The 21,851-nt window shown below is 35.6% G+C and overlaps 1 protein-coding gene across 2 annotated transcripts; it reads right to left on the bottom strand.

The window, feature by feature from the left end:
• Positions 1-631: 631 nt before the first annotated feature.
• On the bottom strand, positions 632-21,461 carry ARRDC4 (arrestin domain containing 4). Of its 2 annotated transcripts, none has more exons than XM_043985277.1 (8): positions 20,836-21,461; positions 13,836-13,902; positions 12,963-13,110; positions 10,236-10,338; positions 9,032-9,288; positions 8,338-8,500; positions 3,686-3,840; positions 632-3,285 (listed from the first exon to the last, which is right to left on the bottom strand). In XM_043985277.1, the coding sequence occupies exons 1-8, from the start codon at positions 21,014-21,016 to the stop codon at positions 3,229-3,231; spliced, it is 1,131 nt and encodes a 376-aa protein (XP_043841212.1). In that variant the 5' UTR covers positions 21,017-21,461; the 3' UTR covers positions 632-3,228. The 2 variants fall into 2 exon arrangements, with proteins under 2 accessions (XP_043841212.1, XP_043841213.1); XM_043985278.1 differs by having other exon boundaries at positions 13,002-13,110.
• Positions 21,462-21,851: the final 390 nt, after the last annotated feature.

Here is a 21,851-nt window from a genome sequence, read left to right as displayed (position 1 = left end):
AAGCACCATTTTATTAATATGTAGTACAAAATGTATTAACTTTTACAGGGTGACTGACCAGTCATCACATTCCAAAAAGGCAATATACATATACAGTTTAAAGGCAAAATAATGCAGAGGCTAAAGAGATGTATCAAAGCAAAACATTTTTTATATCCTAGTTCCTAATTACATTCACTTCTCATCAAAAGTAGAGTCCTAAAGAAGAATTAACTACATTAAGGAACTGCAAGTTAATCATGGACTAGTGTCATTTCAGAAGAGTACTCCAAAAAAATTATTTCAATAAAATGATTATAGTCACTACTGATGTCTTAACGCACTGAGGAGATTCTATGTGATTGTTTAATAATTTCTGAGTTGTACGATATCCATTAGCAAGACACCAGCCTACCCCACAAAGCTATGCCTGAGCCATGGATCTCTAAGAATTCTAATTTTTGTATTGTCATATTTTCTGGCTTGTACTTTTATTATAAAAATGTTGAATTTAATTTATAAATAAAATTACATGTAATGATTAGATGAGTAATTTTTCTTGGGTTATACTGATGCTCTTTTTTTTAAAGGACTATTTAAATAAGTTTCTGGGGGAAAAAAAAGCCAACAAGCAGAGTGCACATAATTTTTTTATTAACAAAAAGAACCCATGGGGTTCATACATGAATACAAAATACAATCTTTTTCCCCCCTCTTTACTATGGGTTAATATATTTTAACAGCTTTTTTTTTTCCTCCAAACTGAAAAAAACTGTTTCACAGCTCACCTATGAAAAGAAACCCAAAACAAAACCAAAAAACCCTTGCTTATTGTGCAAAACAGGAAAGCATCAAGGTTTTTGCCCTGTAAAGGTTTTATGTGCCAAGACACATATTTTTCACTTTATTATTTTTTTAAAGAAAACAATTCTAAGGCCACAGTTCAGTTGCAAAACAAAATAAAAGCCACAAAGAGGTGAAAATCAAACACATCCCAGCAGCATATTTACTTTTCAATGAATATTCTTGGTACCATAATGATATTGAGGTAAATGTCCAGTCAAATGACAACCTTTATGATTTTCTAAATAAGACAAATATTTTTCTTAATTTAAGGTATTTTATATAATTTTACACCATAAATAAGTTAAAGTCAGCTGTATCAAATGCTAATTAGGCAAATGCATTCATTTTCCCACTATTTTTTCTTGTGCTTCAAAGTCATTGTCTACTGATGTATGCATTACATGATTTTATTCTTTTAGGGTGTCAAAACATTAACTTTAAATAAGTGCTTAATTTTGTCAAGTGTATCCAAGGAAACAGTTTAACTGTACTTGGAAGTTTGATGTGGAATATTTCTCAACTGAACAGTAATTGTTTTGGCATTATAGAAAAACCTGATCTTTTTTACAAGCATGCAAATTACCAATTTTCAAAACAAGGACTATTTGAAGATGCTATTTTCCTGAAATAATAAAACTGAGCAAAGCTGTGTAATTTAGTTAATAGTTCAAGTAGCACAATTTTATATTGACTTTAAACAGTGGCTTAAAAGTAAAGAAGTGCTTACAAAACTCAAATGATTAAGAGGTATGTTCTGAAAAGTACAAAGAAAACATATACAATGTAAGTAGAAAAATCCCTGCTGTTTTAATGATTATGATTTTTAAACAGAAAATCATTTAAACTTATTAAGTTTCTGTTTTAATTGTAGTTAATGATTATGGGAAGCACCAAGGTCTTGAGTCAAAACCCTTATGACAGAAAACAAATACTTTGTCACTTAAAATTTAAATCTATCACCTGATATTATACCAGAAAAATAAATGCTAGAGGGCTCCTATACCTTTCTGAAATTTAGTATTGGATCATCAGTTTGTCATACAAAGTGTAATTAAATTCTTAACTTTGATAATGGGTGTATGGGGGGAGCTGCATGTACTTTTAGCAGCAACACGATCATGATGATCTGAATGTCCTGAGTTTAAGTGACATAGTAAAATATTGCACCAAAAAGAAAAATCACAGTTTAGATAGAATTGTTGAAGAATGGGAACTGTAGCTGTAGAGTTTTTAAGCTAAAATTTTTTCAGAGAGGTTTTCGTCCTCTTCTTAGCAATGTACGGCATTTATTATTACTTTCTTGCTTATAAGTAATATAGCTATATGTATATATTTACATATATGTTTTTACATATTATGCATATATATACATATTAACCTTCATTTTACTCCTGTCTTAACAGAGTTCTAATAGTCCATTTCAAAATCTCACTACAAATGATTATAGAATCTGATACTGTAAAGAACAGAAGTTCATTTACAACTTTTGTTCTCAGGTCTATAACCTCTAAGCAGGTAACTACAACTTTTAAAGAGGTAGGCTTTAGAAAAGCTTTTGAATATATTTTGTCTATTTCATCAATCAAACCAACTAGAAACTCTTAAATTTCCTTGCTGTGCCTTTAGTTACAGAAATATAAAAAGAAAAATTCTAAATCCACCATGTTCGAGAAAACCGTTAAGAAAATTAAAACTCAAGAATAAATTACTTTGAAGTCATACAAAATTTGACTCGTATCCCCTTTGAATTCTGAGTCACTTTTAGTTTCATGATATTGTACAAATTACTGCTCATGGAATGAAGCTTCAAATGACACTGGCCAAATTAAATTGTGCTACACTACATTTGAGCCAATAAATGTGATGATGTTTTTTAAAAAAAATTTTTACAGTATTTTTCAGCATAGAAAACATGAAAGCCTTAAATTGGTGGAGGGGGTTCTTTTAAATTCTATATTAGATCATTTTCCTCTTGTACATTCTTTCTTTACTTATAGTCTACAAAAGACAAGCTGCTAATTTATATAGAGAAACCCCAAACTTTTAGGATGTTTTTGCTTCACTTTGACACAATCCCTTAAAATGTTTGTCTGTCTTTCCGTTGTATATGTAGTACTTTTTGAGGCACTCAAGTATTCTTTTCCTTCACTTACTCCACCTTCATCTGTATATCCAGTTCCATTCAGTGATACTCACATAATCAATCCCATTATTTAAAGGGCCATCATACAAACTTGTCCATATCAAAAGCCCACACTTCTTCCATCTTCTACATTCTTTAGCTTTTATGTTCGAAATTGATAATGAAAGCTAAATTTCCCTACTTCTATAGCCCCTTCCCAACAAAGGCAGAAGGAAAGAGTTCATGATCTGATCTCAAGACTGCAGCAGAGTCTGAAATAGTCATAGCATAAATGAAACAGTTTGAGTCTCTTCTATATCACCAGGATGTGGATCAACCTGAAGAAGAGAGAATAAGACTTTTAATATCTGATATTAGAACAATTTTGTAGTTTAATGTATATTTATGATGTCTGTGGTTGGTTAACAGAGGTGTTTTAAATCTGGTACTAGAGTAAGACCAAAGTTATGAGTTCAATATCACCATGTGGGGCAGTTTATTTTCTTGTTCAATGGTCAGACTGATCTTAACTAACCATAGACAGTCATCTTGTATATGCATATTATTGCCCATAAGGGAAACAGTACAAGACAGTGTAAATGGATCAGGGAAAAATAATCACTATCAGAAAATCTTTAAAATGACTTCTTGATGATAGGCCTGCAATATTAATATTTATAAAGGATAACATTACATTATTTGAGAATAGTGGAATGGATTGAAACATGTATACTTTACCTCTGAATATAGAGGTGGAGGCTGAAATCGGAATTCTTGTATATAAGCAAACAATGGACAGCATATTTCTTCCTGACAATCAGTTGGCTGAGGGTAAGGAGGAATGTGCCTAGAAAATTCTTCTTCTGAAACCACATCAGCATAATTTGGTGGTGCTGCAACATAAAAATACTCAAATTTATAAAAATTCAATGACTTCTATACTTCTCCAAAAGCAGCTGATGTATAGATGCTAATACCCATTCCATTCAATGATTATTATCTATTATAAATAAAATTTTGTGCAATGCATTGTTCTTCTCTAATCAATAAGATCTTGCCAGTGGTAAGGTAAGAAACAAGACTTTTTTTCTTTTTAAATACAATTTTATTTTATTTTTTTTTTTGGTGAGGCAATTGGGTTAAGTGACTTGCCCAGGGTCACACAGCTAGTAAGTGTCAAGTGTCTGAGGACTGATTTGAACTCAGGTCCTCCTGAATCCAGGGCCGGTGCTCTATCCACTACACCACCTAGCTGCCCTAAGACTCTTTTTTTAAACCAAATCAGATTACTTTGAACATTTTTTAAAATAAATGATACCTTCACAAAAATTTCTTCCAATATTTCCCCTCTATCTCTTCTCTTAGAGAGTAATGCTATATAACAAATACTGATTTTAAGAAAAAAAAAATCAGCAAAACTTATCTATACATCAAAAAAAAAATGCCTGAAAATACATGCAGTGTACCACACATCTATGGACCTCGATAAAAGAATGATGTAGGGGTATCTTCTCCTCTCTTTTATGCTGGTGTATGGTGACTTTCTTTTTTTGGGGGGGGCCTCCCTAGAACATGACCTTGACAGCAAAATCTTTGGGTCACTATACTGACATAATTCTCAACTGCTTTCCAAATAGGTTGTACTGACTCACAGAAACATCAACAATGCACTAATATGCTTCTCTTTCCACAACACTTTTAACATTGATTATTCCCTTTTGTCCCCTTTGCCACTTTGAAGGGTATAAGCCGACACCTCATTGTTGTTTTGATTTGAATCTCTCTTATAAATAGTGATTTGGTGTATTCTTTCATAGGTTAATAGTTTACAATTCTTTTGAGAACTGTTTGATCAGGACCTTTGACCATTTATCTTTTGGGGAACAACTTTTGGATTACTTCTGATTTTAAGTATTTTTTCTTAAACTGGGCCCTGAGATTTCATTGCTGTAAGGAAACTGCCAGTGAAAAAAATTCCCCTACCAATGCAGATTGTATCTTCTGTCACTAATATCCTCACAATGCTTCAGAGATTTGCCCATGGTCACATAGCCGGAGCAGAACTATTCCTTTTATCAAATGCATCATTTTAGACTTTTAATAATACCTCTCTCAAAATGGCCAAATTATGTATTTTTTCAAAAATGAAGAGAATATGTATATTATTGAATTTTTTTACATTATATAATTGTTTTATATTATCAGTACTTAGATAGGAGCTCTGTGCTCTATTTAAGATTTGTCCCTTACTAAGCTGTATAAAAATCAAGTGTTTGGATTATTCCTGAATGTATTATTACGACTTTGCTACTAACTAGTTGTGGGACCTTGGGTAAGTTAGTCAACTAGTTATATTCTTGAGTTTCAGTTTCCTTATAGAAGATAATAAGGAAAGTGATCCTTGCATTATTTCTCAAATTGTTGTGTCAATCCACTGAAAGAGTATTTAGTAAATCTTTAAATAGAAATGTAAGCCATTATTATTATAAAAATTATAGAGCCCCAGGTGGAAAAGACATCTCTACTTGAACAGGAATCTGATCTACTGAAGACCTCCTATGACAGGAAACTAATTTTATCCTAAGGCAATCTATTTTACTTTTAGGCAGCTCTACTTTTCAAAACATATTTTTCTTGTATTGAATCAAACTATTTAATACCTATCTATTTGCTTAAAATTTGCCTTTTGGTGCTAAACAAAACAAGAATTCCTTGTGACAGCCCTTTTTCCTACTTGAAAACAAATATCACATCACTTTCCTTATCTTACAACCTACCAAGCCTATCCCAAGTTAAAAAACACTGTTTTCTCTTTGCCTGATCCTCACAGGGCATGGTTTATAGGGCTTCTAATTTTCCTGATTAACCTTTTCTGGATGCTTTTCAATGTCCTTACTTAAATATGTCAACCCAAATGGAATACAATGCTCCAGAACTTACATTTTTTTCAATCCAATCTAATAAATATTTATTAAGTGTCTAGTATATGTGTGGGGACCAATTTTTAATTGGGGAGTGCTAGCTAAGTGGCTCGCTGCAATATTGGGGCAAGGAAGGAAACTGGCAGCCTCCCTCAAAACAGAGTAAGATTTATTTTAACAAGAACGAACTTAAAAAAAAACCACAAACAGGATCAGTAGGATCAAGGGAAAGGAAATAAAAATGGGGAAAGGGAAATTATAATACCTGAAAAATACCACCGCCCAGGAATCAGCTGAAAATATGCAGCAGAATGCCTGTCGCTCTCCAGCTTCCACCTCCAATGCCCAATTCTCCTCCCCCAAACCTAGAAACACCCCACACAGTTCCAGCCAATGGGATGGCTGCTCTGACAGTCACATGACTGCCCTCACTAGGCTTCCAATCATTATAATTTTGCCAGGCCCATGTAGGCGTGGTGATGACTTGAGGTGCCAGAGCCCTGGCAACAGCTGTACAACCAGTGGGTAGAGCACCTTTCGGTTTGCAAAGCCCCAGGCCAGTGCTCCTTGGAGGCATAAAAACCTCAAATAACAATTAATTCTTTACATATGCAAGTTACTGTGTATAGAAAGATAAAATGAAAACCTCTCCTGTCCTCAAAGTACTTACACTCTCCTGAGAGAACACAACATGTAAACAGATAATTTGAGAATGAAAGAGAGAACATTTGTAACAACAGGAATCAATCACAGATTCCCATAAGGCACATAATCTATAACAATCTAACTAGGAGGCTGTTGGGATGAGCCAGGCAAGAGGTGATGAAGACTTAAACTATTGCAGTGGCCATGTGAGTAGAGAAAAGGGGTTAGGTGTGAGAGACATTGTAGAGACAGACTCGACAAACAGGGCAATTCCCAAGTTGTGAACTATAGTGACTAAGGAATTTGGTGGGGGGGAAGATGAATTTTTATGCTTAAGAAATGCTGCATTTAAAATTACTTTCAGACATTCAATTAGAGATGCCAAATAGGCAGTTACTAATGAAAGGTAGAAATCAGGAGGCAGTTTCTGCCTAGATATATAGCTAGATCTAGGAGTCATCTTCATAGAGATAATTGAACCCATGGAGGGTGAGATCATCAAGACAGGAATATAAAAGGGCTTGGGACAGAACTCTCAAGGAAACCCAAAATCTAGGGTCAGATAATGATACAACAAATTAGACTAAGAAAGAATCAGATAGATAAGATGAACAAAAGATAGCATTACAAAAACCAGATAATAAAGAGCTGGGAGATGGGAGGGCTGGTCAACAATATCAATAATGTAGAGGGGTCAAGAAGACAAGTACTAGGCTAAAGAAATAGAAACTGGGACTTGAGAGGAAACTCCATCTCACTGGATTCTGCACATCATTCTAATTTAGCAAGGCCTTCTGTGATCTTGATTTTATCATCTAACATATTATCTATTTCTAGCTTCATGTAATTTGCAACTTTGAGATGTATATGATGCTTATAATGAAGCAATGGATTCTTTCAGGTCATTGATAAAAATGATGATGAGAACAGGACTAAGGACATTCCTGGGTTACTCTATGAAGGAACTCCTACCCTCTGAATAAGTTAGTAAGAATTAACAATCCATTAATTACTTCTCTTTAGGTATGATCATTCAACCAGTCAAATGCACCTATCATTTATAGACCAAATTTCCATAAAAGATCATAGACTCATAGATTAAGAGCTGAAAGTGGAACCTCTCAAGTTCACAACACCCCCTTCTCCCTACTTTAAAAAAAAAAAAGATGAGGAAACAGACAAAGAGAGTAAGTGATTTGCTCAGGGTGATCACATAGCTAGTAAGAGTCTCAGGTGAGATTTAAACCCAGGGTCTTACTGATTCCAAACCCAGACCTACCACACAGCATATTGCAATCTTTTTCACGTGGATACTGTGGAAGATTTGCAAAGATTTTGCCAATAATCATATTTACTATAGCTACCTAAGGCATTTCAAGTGGATTTAGAGTAAGAGGATCTGGATCTGAAACCCAGTTCTACTGTTTAGTACCTGTGTGACTACTTTGCAATTAAGTTGAGGGGGTTTAATTGGATGACCCCTAATGTACTCTGGTCTATGAACATTCTGAATGCTAATATAATAACCCTGTCAAGAAAGAAAATGAGGGTAGCCTGTTATGACCTGTTGTTATAACACCTCTAAGGTCCCTGCCATCCCTGAAATTCTGGTTCTAATATTTTTTTTAATTAATAAAAGGGGCAGCTAAGTGGCACAGTGGATAAAGCACTGGCCCTGTATTCAGGAGGACCTGAGTTCAAATCTAGCCTCAGACACTTGACACTTAGCTGTGTGACCCTGGGCAAGTCACTTAACCCTCACTGCCTCACAAAAAAAAAAGAAAGAAAGAAAGAAAAAAGAAAAATCATTAATAAAACAATTACCTTCAGGATGTTCTGGGAGTGTCAATGCCAACCAGCTCATATCCACACCAAACTGGCTAACAACACTGGAGTTTCTACTCGCAAAACCATTGTACGGAATTGTGCCAATTACCAATGGTAGCTCTAGCATTAGTTTCTTAGCACCAGGAATATGAATATATACCTATATATCAGAAACCCAAAACAAAAAAATGCACAGATGTCAGAAACCATGATCAATATCAAAATAGGCTTACATTCACAAAATAATTACTTTTGTGTTTAAAAAAAGATTATAAAATGGAATGTCAAAGTTAAACATTTTCAAATTTTATTAAATATAAATTTACAAATTTCCACAAACTTTCAGGATGTACTATATAACAAGGAAGTATTATAGATGTATAAGAAATAACATTATAAAGTCTTATGGTCTATTTTAATTTTGTTATGGGTTTTATGTTAACAGAAAATTATCAATTGAAATATAGTTTGCCACATGCCTATTTAGTACCTCATCCTCAAACACTGCCTATAATTCAATATTTGTGAATATCTAATAGTAAAATTCAAACTGGTATGCTCCATAATTTGCTGTAAAATTGGAAAAATTACACTTTGTCCTACACAGATACTAATTTCTGAACAAATTTACATTAATATGGCCTCATTTATTACTCTATATATTTTAACTCTCATTAAAAATTATACTTACAGCTAAGGAATAATCTACTCTGATAATACAGCAATCAAGGATAGATGGTATAACAGGTGGAATTTTCAAAGTCTTGCCATTCCATGTATCTGTGCTTCCAGAAGCAATATGGTTTCCTCGAACGTTGGCAACCATTTGACGAAAAGTCTTAGTCTTCCCACTGGCCAAATAAGTCTGTGTTTGGAAAATGGCAGCTTTGGGAACAATCAGACGAGATGAACAGTTTTCAATTTCTGCATAGATTGGTATGGCTTCACCTAATGAAAGGAAATAATAAAATGTAAATATTGGCATAACTGTGGTTTCACAGAAATGGCCCACCATAACACTATGATAAGTACCTATCAATTTATTATCAATGATGAATGTGAATTAAACATTGGCATCAAATGTTCACTAATATTTAATATCACCTTTCAGAAATTAAGAAAATAAGGTAGTAAAACTAAAACTGCAAATCAGAGACAGCTGGATGCTCAGTGGTCTGATTTTACAGCTTATTGTGTGGTTACAATGTTGTCTAGTAACATCTTTACTTGCATACAAATATAGGATTTAGTTCTATTATTAATGTATTATAAAACACCACCAATGTCTTCAATAGTGTCTAAGAAATAAAAATGCTGTCAAAACAGAAAAGTCCTTGTCCTAGGGTATTTCAAATAAAATTTTAAGTGGAAGGATCTTTAAGCATAATACTGTAGGAAGAGAAAAAATGAAGTGTCACTGGATACGGGAAAATCAAAGGGAAATGTCAAATTTTTTTATAGAGTCCAACATTCTAGATATCATACCCATGAACCAAACATATAAGAGCAACATGAATAATTGTATTTAAACTTAAATTTGAATTGAATCCAGGAACTAAAATATCTCATGACATATTTTCTTGGCAATAACTGACACGACAGCTTTCTGAATAAGGAAGTCTGAATTTTTGTTGCTGAGCTGTGGCTTTACTGGAGCCCATTCATGCACTTATAAAATAAAGGTATCACTAATAAAGTTTCTGCTACTGACATTAAAAGATCCACAAATAGTATTGATGCCAGCATTTATTAGACCTCATTTCTTAAGTTGCTTAATGGAAATTATTGTTCTAAATTGTTATTCCATCTTTTAAACATGTTTTTTAAGTTAATTAAAAATATTCATTGATTTTCTACTTGGACACTTATTTAAAAGATGAAAAGAATCTTCTTACCATTGCAATATCCCTTTCTCTCAATTTTGGCACTTAATGAGACTGGGCCAGAAGTGAAAAACCAACAGCCAACCATTTTCTCATGACTTCTCAATACAGGTGTCTTTAAAAATACAAATACAGTAAGAATTTTCATTAAAAATGATAGAAAATAGTTTTCCTAAAGAATGCAAAACACTTAATTCCTACCAAGATAGAATGACCAGTGATACCAAGTAAATTTGTGGTCTGAGGATATCACTAGGAAAATGGCCCCAGCAATCCAGAAAGACCATTTATAAGTTATGAAGAGATTGCAGTCTGCTTTGGTGAAAGAAGGACCCACATCAATTAAAATCATGTTTCTTCTGAAGCATTTAAAAGACAACTAGAAAAACTAGTTAATTCACTATAAATTCTCCTTTTATCTTGTTCCCTTCCTACCTTTTGCTATAAATGGTTTATGATAATGTGAAGTAGTACATAATACAACATACTCTACATCATTTCCTCTCTTGAAAAATAAGATGAAATTCTAACCCATTTCCTCAAGTGTACTGTTAAGATTCAAATTAATATGACAATCATTCTCTAAAAGAATTTATCCTCTAAATATAATTTTCAGTAACTATACACTATTTTAAAAGTCTATTTAGATAATCAGCCTATCAACCTAAAGGGAGTTAATTTTAAAAATAGTCATACTTAAACTCAGACTTTGTCAACATTGTAAGGAAGATGGATAGTAAGAAATAACATGTAATCAGGATCTCAGCTTAGGCATTTTAACTGAGAAGTATGAAAATATGCTTATCTTTTTCTTAATTAAAAAAGCCCAGATAATTTACATTTCTATCCTCAATTTTATTTTATTTTTAAATCTGTCTATTAATTATATGGTAACAAATTGCCCAATGAATTTTGAGGGTTTAAGTACACCATTATATTTTCTGTAATATCAAAAAGCTTTGGCACTGGACAGTGTTATCAATTTACAAAGCTCCTACAATTAAGTTTTATTGTTATATAAAAATATATTCTCTGTTAAGGTGTTTGTAAGCCAATTTGATAGAGCAAGACATTTAAAGGCTACCTGTCATCTGCTTTTTACTCTATCAAATGGCTTGTAAAGCATCAGTTCTTAATCATTTTTGGGTTTTTGGATACCCGACAACTGCCTTTAGCAGCCTAGTGAAGTTTGTATTTCTTCATAGAATGTTTTAAATACATAAAATACAAAGGATTACAAAGGAAACCAAGTAGAGATAGATACAGTTAAAAAGCTCTTAGCGCAGTGCCAGAAACATCATAGGATCTATCTATTTATCTGTCTGTCTGTGTATGTATGCTTATTTCTCTTCCCTCACCGCCCCCCCCCATCCAATGGGGGATAAAAAAAGTTCATGTACCCCAGGTTAGGAATCCTTTCTTGAAACTATTTAATTAAAATTACCACAAGGGATTATTAAAGTTAATAAAACATATTTTTCACTTATAAGAAATCTATACATATTGAAGTCGGGGGTATGTGGCTTTAAATAACTGGACTGTCCCATTGCTAGTCTGCTACTTCTGATTATTTTATGATATATGTGGACTGTAGTATGATCAAGGACAAGTGATATTTCTTTAGTGAAGCATTTGATCAGCTCTGTTAATTATCTAGTTCATTGTATATAACACATACAGTCTTACAACTATCTAAAAATTATTAAAAACTAGTTGTATATTGTGAAGCATCTGATCATAGTGACTGATCAGCTATTAATTATCTAGTTCATTGTATATAACAGATACAGTCTTACAACTATCTAAAAATTATTAAAAACAAGTTGTATATTTACTTTTATAGTGACTGTATAATCAAATCTTAACTTCTTTTCTTTGTCTTTAAAATAGAAGAACCCCTAATCTTAGTAGTAAAATAATCCCCAGATACTAAAAATACATCATAGGTCCATTATGATAGGAAGTTTAAATTATCCAGCATTTTCTATGAAGTAAAAATCATTCATTCATATTTAAATGTAGAACCATTAGGTCCTACTAGCTATCATGAAAGTGCAAGGTATAATTTTATATTATTTTGATAATATGGGTTTAGATAAAAGAATCTAGCTCATTAGCTCCCATCTTGCCTATTCTGTTGTTACTTATAGTCTGATCTTCCTTATCATTCTACAGTATTTCTAGTGATTATTAGAAGTTCAATGCTTTAATGTGGCCAAATCTGTCATAAGGAAATGATAACTGAAAGGCTCTCTGCAGCAGCTGTGTGCACTTACTTAATGTTAGAAAATGACATGCAAAATGGAAGGATACACAGCATAATGGCCAGAGCTTAAATAACAGGCTAAGCATGATTAATACTCTACTATAATTACTGTTTCTCAACCTACTATTATTGAAGAGCTTAGGACACTGCAGCCCTATGAATATAGTTGCTCTGGTAAAAGTAACTACTTTATGCTTGTGCATTATTATTATTAAGCTTTATTAATGCATTTCAAGCTTGCATAACTTTTTGGCAAAAGAAATTCTGAACAGCAAGGATATAATCAATAGTATTAACACACTCACATAAATTGTAATTTGCCCAACCTAGGATCATCTATTTATGGTGAATGCTTATAGGTTACAAAATTATACTCTTTAAGTATTCAGAAAGTGACAGGTCATATCGTCACCAAATTGGCTAAATCTTAGTTTAAAATATTTTGTGTAGTTATAATTAAAAAAAAATCTTACTAATAAAGCTGGTGTGTTGACATCAATATGACTAATAACCTGGAGTTCTCTTTTTATACTTTGGTCGGGTACCACAGGCCGTTCCAAGATTGCTCTCACAGAGTATTGAATACTGCCATACTTTCCAGTGAATGATGTTACCAAAGGCCTGAAATAAACACCATACATTAATTTATGTTTGATGAGAATGAAAAAGTTAATTGGAGAGTAATATAATTCTAAAGAACTGGTGGGTTAAAGAATCAATTATAGAAATAGAAAATTTTATTAAAGGACAATGCTGAGACAATATATCAACACTCATGGGATACTGCAAAAATAGTTCTGAGGAAAAATTTGACACCTCTAAATACTTTCATAAACAAAAGATAAAACTAATAAATGAATTGGGCATGTAATTAATTTACAGGTTTGTTTTACATAGGAGGGGCTGGGAAGGGAAGGGGGTAGAAATTGGGTGGGGAAGGGTTGGGGAATAAAAGGTGCAGGACTATCTGGACCTGTGTAGGTCAACTGTGTTGGGAAAACCAGAGTGTGTAAAACTCTCTCTCCTGATGTATACTGTTTACACACAACAGTCTTAAGAAGGTTGGCAGGGCAAATGAAAAGTTGTGAATGGTCACACAGCCAGGAGGTGTCAGAAGTTGAACCCAGGTTTTACATATTTCCAAGGCCAATCCTCTATATACTACATTATGGCAACGTTTTTATCTTACATTAAATGTAAAATAGACTTTAACAATGTTGCTTTGCCAGTATATTTTTACTTCTGATAAATAGCAAACAGAAAATGTTTACCTGATGAACAAACACCTGCAAATCTAAGAGACAAGAATTTTTGACAGAACCAAAATTTAGATAGTTTTCACTTACTCAGATGGGAGCTGAAAGCTGAATGGAAATTCATGTTTTCCAGGCTGTAATAAAATGATGCCTTCACCTATAAAAGGAAGATTAGATATTTTAAATAAGTCCAGTATAAAATTAGAAAAAAAAATTATGACACTAACGTTTCTATTTCCTCTTAAAAGTAAGTTTCTTTTCTTTTCTTTTATTTATTTATTTATTTTTTTTTGCAGGGCAATGGGGTTTAAGTGACTTGCCCAGGGTCACACAGCTAGTAAGTGTCTGAGGCTGGGTTTGAACTCAGGTCCTCCTGAATCCAAGGCTAGTGCCTTATCCATTGCGCCACCTAGCTGCCCCAGTTTCTTTTGATACTATAGCTATTCATAAAAAGTTTATTAACCTAAGAAGACAAAATGTATATTTTTTTGTAGGTACAAAATGCATAGAATGAGAAAAGACAAAAGGGGACACAGAGCACTTGTTACTACCCTGTTAAATTTAATATATGAATATAGTTCAACCCCCCCCCCACACAAACTGTACATATAAAATTCAGTTTCTAACATAGCTTCTTCTTTTAAAATGTTTTTTAAAAAAACCAAACATTTGTTTAAATTGTATTTTGTATTTCAAAACTGATGATAGGAAAGAAATACTTTTTCATTATTGAATCACATGATTTTAGAACTAGAAGCAACCCTAGTCCAATCCCCTTGTTTGATAGATGAGGAAGCTGATACCCAGAAAGTGTGTTACTCAGTCTCACAGTTGGTCCATGGCAGAACTCAGCTGAACTTTGTTTTTAGTTGATATCCCCTTCAGGATTATCATGTTGCCTTCCAATTGGTATCTAGGCTATTTTATATAGCCGATGTAAATGCTTTAGCTTAGTTACTAAGAGGTGAGAACTGGTAGTAATAAGGCCATATTCATTTTGTAGGTAAAGAAACTTAACTACAATTTAGATATTCCCATATGGTTAGTTACCTTTTCTTTGGTCCATGAACAAGGGAATGAACCTTTATCATTCTAGGCAACAGTCACATAAATCTATTTTATTCTCCAAAAGGAAGACCAGACTAGAAAATATGAATGACTTATGTAACTCTTCCAAAACAAATGAAAAACATCTATCAATATGCATTTATTCAATGTTTACTATGTGCCAGGAACTATGCTATATGATGGGGGCTATAAGGATAGGAGCAAAACATTATCTTCTAAGAGCTTACATTATAATAGGAAAGAAGATATGAATGCAAAAATTGAGATACAAGGTAAATTTGGGAGCGGAGGCATTAGCAGTTGGGGACCCCAAAAGTCCTTTTGAAAAAGGCATAATCTCAGGAAACCAGATTCCAGGAAGTAGAAATAAGGAGAGAGTACATTTTAGGCATGAGAGAAAAAGGCATGGAGATAGAAGATAGAGTATAGTATGTGAGGATTAAGAAGATCAAATGGCTGAATTATAGAGTACGTGGAAGGGAATATATCATATAATAAGACTGGTACAATAGGATGGGGTGAGGTTGAGAATAGCTTTAAATGCCAAAGGAGTCTATATTTCATCTTAGAAGAAAATAAAGAACCCACAAAGTTTATTGACTAGAGGAATGACTTAGACCTGTGTTTTAGGAAAATTAATTTGGCAGCTATGCCAAGACGGAATGCATTGGGAAGGGACTTGAAAAAGGACCCCCCATTCCCCCCCAAAAAAGCTAATGAATTAATCCAGGTGGAAAAGTCATGAGGGTCTGAACTAGAGTAGTAATAGAGTAGAGAGAAGGGTTCATGACAAATATTGTGGAGGTAGATTAACATGATTTGGTAACTTATAGGATATGCAGATTAAGAAAAGTAAGGATGATACTAATGTTGTGAACATGGGTAACTGGATGAACATATGTTAACAGAAATAAGGAGTTTCAGAAGAAAGTGTAGGCTTTGGGGAAAAAGTTCTGTTCATGTTGAGTCTGAGATAGCTACAGGAAACCTAGTTTGAAATTTCCAAGAAGCAGTCAGCAATAATAGGAATAAAACTCGATATAATGTGGGAGTTGATTTTAAAAGATAATTAAACCCATGAGAATTGATGAAATCACCAAACAGAACACAGAAGGGAAAAAAGAGGAAAGAGTCCATAGCAGAGATTCCAGTTTATATGACAATTGAATTGGTCATCCATTAATTCAATTCAATTAAACAAGCATTTATTAAGTACCAATTATGTGCCAAGCATTGTGTACAACACTAGATACACAACAAAAACAGAAAGTCCCTGTTCTCTGGGAGCTTAAATTCTACTGGGAGGAAATAATACACATATACACAAAGTAAATACAAAGTAATTTCTTTGAGGGGCAAAGGCCAGCCCTAACAATTGTGGGGATCAGCAAAAGCCTCTCAAAGAAGTAGAGTTTTGAAATCAGCCAGATTCAATGAAGCAGGAGGGCATAAAGGACAGTCTATGTAAAACAACAGAGGTAAGAGATGGAATGTCATGAACCAGGTACAGGTAAGGGGACAATTTGGCAAATGTCAAATCAGTCCAGAAAGATATGTTGGAGTTAAGCAGGAAGGATTTCCAATGCCAAAGACAGAGGAACTTCTATTTTTACCTGGATACAGTAGGAAGCCAATGAGGCTTCTTGATCAGCTGAGTGGCAGGATTAAAACAGTGCTAAAGGGAGAGCAATTTTACAATTGTTTGGAAAAGAGAGAGAAAGAAGGCAGGGAGCACTATTAAAAAGCTATGTAATAGTTCAAGTGAAAGATGATGGGGTCCTGAACTATGAACTCAGAGTAGATAAGGGGACAGATATGAGATGTCACTTAAGTAGAATCTACAAGGAGGTGTGGCACCTGACTTAAGGAGGGGAGGGATGATAGGGTGAGTGGTGTTCATAAGGTAATATTAATAGCTATGGGAAGACTTTGAATTTTCAAAGATGAAAGACTGGAGGAATGGTGGTACTCTTCTTAGAAATAATAGGGAAGTTAAGATTGATTATTTTGAGGTTTTTTGGAGGGTGTGAATGTTATATGGCAGGTGTCAGGGGAAGAAAATGAGTTAGTATAAAATGCTGAGTTTAAGGTACATCCAAGTAGAGATGCTGAACAAGCAACTGTTAACGTGAGACAAGCTCTGGAGAAAGATGAGGGAGATTTGGGAGTCATCTGCAATAGAGATAACTGAACCCACCAGAGTTGAGAACATCAACAGAAGAAGTATATAGACAAAAGAGGGCTCAGGATAGAATCACTGGATATTTCTATACTTACAAGGTAGGACATGAATGATAATTCTAAAAGGAAGACTAAGAAGAGGTCAAAAAATTTGGAGTACTAAGAGCAATGTCATGACCTTTTTTAGTCTTCCTTGTAGGATTATCCAATAATAATACCCTAAATAACATTGCTAAAGGATATGGAATCTCATTCATGTTCAAAGTTCCCTCCAACAATGCAGACAAACCAATCCATGTCTTCTTATCCCATATGAATTTTGTTCATGGATTCCTATAAAGTCATCACAGTGGGTCTTCAACATGCTAGAAGCCTTTTCCCCATCCCTTGGTATTGTACAGAGATTAATGGAAAGCAAGCTATTCATCAGTTTTATTGTTGCTTACACTTATGCATTTTTCTAATATCCCTTACATCACTCCCCTTGCATAATTTCTTGGTGTACAATATATTTTGGTTTGCTCCATTCCCCTGGCATGCCTCTCTAATGACCTTTAGGCAATTCTCAAGTTTAATTCTTTGATGTTACCAGTGATTCAAGGCCATACAACCTCATGAAGACAACAATGGTGCTCTTTTTAAATGGCCTTTGTTTCATGGAGTAGTTCAGGATCATTATAAGAATAATGCATTTTCCCAAGGGAAATTTCATCTGCTTTACTATTTCTGTTCAATTTGGAGCCAAGCTCATTATCCATTTCTAATTTCTATCACAAATAACTGTACTGATAGATGATCTCTACTGGTCATCCCTACAGTGGTTTATAATTGGACAAACAGGCATTCTTTACTTTCTCTAGTGTAGATAGGCTGAAAATTTTTGAGAAATTATGGCTCTCATACAAGAGGTAGAGAAATATCTAGGGCCTTCATGAACTCAACATAATGTTATCTTCAAACAGGATCATCTGGAGGACCTCAATCAAGCACACTGAATGCTTTCAATATGTCACCCCATTTTATGCTATGTAAGTGAAATGTGACCTAGAAAGCAATTCACCTTAAATGGGGAAAAATTAGTAGAAAGTAATTAAAACAAACACAATCTAAATAATTCAAAAGTCAAGCAAATAACATATGTACAAAAACTCTTGGAATGGGATTGAAATATGATCTCATACTTGTTGGATAGATAAGTTAGAGAGTATTACTACCTCAAGAGTACAGATATTTAAGAGATATGATAAGCACACAACACTCTGAATATTATGACATTAAAAAGCATCTTTCAATGTAAAAATTATTTTCACATGTAGAGTAGTGACTTCACCAAGGTGACAAAAGTTAACAGTACCAAAACAAAAATCCTGACTCACAACCTATTGCTATATTGCATATATCTTATTGATTTTAATGACACCACCTTTTACACTGGAAACTGAAATTGTCATATACATTTTGAAACAGAGCTCAACTATATAAAAACACAACCAGGAAAAACAATGAAAAAGGAAATATAATTTTAATGAAACTACTTTCTATTCAAATGTTTACAGTTTAAACGTCTCTCAACAATAATTTGTGAATTGTGCTCACTGCTTCTCTAAATTAAAGCTCTTCGCCTTGATCAAAGGCATTTTACACAGAGATGTTTGCTAAGCAGCACACAAATGTTTGCCAAGCCTGACTCCCTAGTATGGAATTTGACAGTGAATGAAATTATATTTGCATTTTCCCTGAGGTTAAATAAAGCTGAAGTTCTGTCTTCAACTAACATGAGTTAGTGGTTTACTTTTATTTACTTTGCATCTCTCCCCAGTGTTTCACCCATAATAGAGGCTTAATATATGTTTGCTGAATTGAATCAAATAACAGGACTGTCAGAGCTTTCTTACTCTAGAAATTAAGTAGCTAAGAGTTCTGATCTTATATTTCAGCCTGTAGTTGCTGTATAAATAATTTAAAGTACTTTATCAAAAGGAAGAACTAGGACCAGTAAGAAGCAAGTTTTCTTTTCAATAAGGAAAAACGTTCTAACAGTTCTAATAGTCTTAAATGGAATCAACTCCCTTGGGAAGCTGAGTTCCTCCATCTTCAAATGACCTTGAAGAAGCAGCTATGCAATCATTTTTAGAGAGTGATATAGATGACACTGATATTTGGGTAGAGTTTTAACTAGATGATCTCTGAGCTATCTTCCCAGTTCTAAGATCTTTATGGTATCCACACAATGAGATCATGAATCCAAAGTTGTTGCATTAATAATCATTGCTCATATATATATATATATATATATATATATATATATATATATGCACATACATATGAAAATTTAACTAAACTTTAAAGGTATATATATATACATACATACATACACACACACACACATATCTTTAAAGTTTAGTTAAATTTTCAGATAAACCAATGTCCATGTTTTATGTGTGTACTGATATAAAAATTTATTTTAAAACATATCCAATAAAATTCAATTCAATATATTATTTGCAATAAACACCATCATGACTTGAGCCTATAGACCTAAGGGTCTTCTTCAAGGGCTAGAAAGCATGGTGTATTAAAGGAGTGTTTTGGAATCAAAGGTCCTGAATTTAAATCCTGACTTTGTGTGATAATAGGTAAAAAATGATTTATTGCTCCAGGTTTCAGTTTCTTCTGTAAAAAATGGGGCTTTAGGTGACCTCTGTTACCAATGAGCTTCAAATTTATGATTCTCACTTTTTAATGAAGTTATTTATCCAAGGTTACACAGATAAAAAATCAGAGTTAGAGTAAAGGCTTCCATACTTTCAGTTCAATGCCTTTTCATCTCCACCACAAATACCTTCACTAATATTTTTTGATCTCTGCTAGCTCCAAAATCTAAATTTCAACCTGTTTGTCACTTATTTCTGTGTCCTAATCTTACTTTGTCTATAACATTCCTTCTGAACTCCAATATTCCAGGTGCTTGTTCCATCTTACTAACTCCTACACCTCACCCCTTCACAATACTGCCCCTTCAAGTGCACACTCATTACCGCTCCTCCAAAACTCTCCCCACACCTTTCTCATTCCAAGATGTTTCCTTTCCTCTACTCCACTTTACATGTCCTCCCCCTGACTTATTCTGCCTTGTACTATTAGTATTTGTTTTCTGGAGTTAAATCCTACAAGTCTAATCACTCTCTAGTTTGAAACCCTTTAAGACACTTTAAGGCTACTATCAAATACTACCCAAATCTTCTTTTCTACTGGATAACCAGATTGATTCTTTTATCTTGTAGGTCACTGCCCATCAAGTAATATGGTAAAGCTGAGTCCCCTTTCTGATCCCCTACTCCTCTACCACTTCCTCTAATACTCCGCCTCACCTAAGATTCTTTCGATGGGCTCCCAATAAAACTAATAGTTGGTACCCTCTAGTTCTGTTCTCCAGGACATCCCTCTTCCCCCACTGCCCTTTTCAGGCCAGCTCTCCTTTTTCAGTTCTCCATCACTCAATACTCCCCCTTCTAGTCTCCCTCCTCATCCTCTCCCTCTCCCAACAGCCTCTACCTCACGCCTCTAGTCACCCCTCCCCCGACAGCCCAATGTACTTCAACCCCATTCACCGCCGCCGCCGCCGCCACCCCTCCCCCCCAAGCTCGTTCCTCTCCTGTTTGTCTCCCCCCACCCCCCGCGCCAAGTTCTCCACACTCCCCTTGCCACCTCCTCCACGCAACCAACTTGGCCTCATTCTCCTCGCCCCCGCCCCCATTCTAACGTCTCTCCATCGCTAACCCCCCCTTCCCAGGCAGCCCTTGCCCCGCCCCCCTCAGCCCACAGGACACCGGCCCCTCACCTGCAGCCGGCTCCCGGAGGCTCTGGCGGATGTTCAGGTACTTCCACCTCCGCTGCCAGGGACCCCGAGGCGTCAAGCCTGTGGTGACCGGGGCTCTGATCCAGCTGGCCCGGGCCCGCCCTGGGCCTCCAGGCGAAGGGCTCGGGAGGGCCAGTGGCTCGGCTGGTCTCCAGCAGCACATGGCCAGCCACGGTCTCGCCGCTCGAGTAGCTGCTCGTCTGACTCGTCTTCAAACACGAGCCCCAGACTCTTGACGCGGCCCTCGGCCCCTGTACCTGCCGTGCAGCTGCCCCCGCGGTTGCTTCAACCCCCCATGTCTTTCCCCCCTCACAGGCCACCTGCTCTCCGGCCGCCGACCCGCGCGGCGACGCAGAGATGCGGCTCCTTTCACCAGGCTGAGCCGGGGTTGGGGTCGGGGTGTGGTTACCAAAACCACTCGCAAGGGAGGCCCACCTCGCTCCGCGGCTTGCCGGGGTCACTAGCTGGTTCCTGGGTGAGCCCAGCGTACTGAGGTGACTGTCGCTTTAACAAACCCTCTCGAACCCACAGCTGGGACCTGGAAGGTGCAGAAAGAGCCAACCCACGCGCCTTCGTATTGGGCTGACCGAGAGGCCCACCTCTCCTTGATTGGCGCCGAGGCCTCTACTGAGTCATTGCTTTGTCACCGCCCCTCCCTGCGTGATGAGGAGCAGGCAGAGCGTGATCAGAAAGGCCAGGCCAATGGGAAGTCGCGGGGGGTCGCGGGGGCGCACGTGCTCAGACATTTGATTGGACGAGGGAAGGCACCGGCACGGTAAAGGACCAATGGCAGATGGTGCGCCCATTGTGGACAGGCTTTGGGGAAACATATTGTAAGGATATAGAGCGAGTGAAAAGTCCTTACCGCTGACTGTGTCACGAGTCTCCATGGTAACTCAAGGGGGCTGGGCTTCAAGAAGTACCACAAAGAGGAGTTACGATAAAAGCTGGAAGAGACATTGGTGATCAGCTTAACTCTTTTTTTTTTTAATATTTAA

This window comes from Dromiciops gliroides, chromosome 2, assembly GCF_019393635.1.
Source record: "Dromiciops gliroides isolate mDroGli1 chromosome 2, mDroGli1.pri, whole genome shotgun sequence".
In the NCBI taxonomy this organism is placed as follows: domain Eukaryota; kingdom Metazoa; phylum Chordata; class Mammalia; order Microbiotheria; family Microbiotheriidae; genus Dromiciops; species Dromiciops gliroides.
The sequence above is the reverse complement of the archived record's forward strand: the minus strand, read 5'-3'. Positions and strand labels throughout refer to the sequence as shown.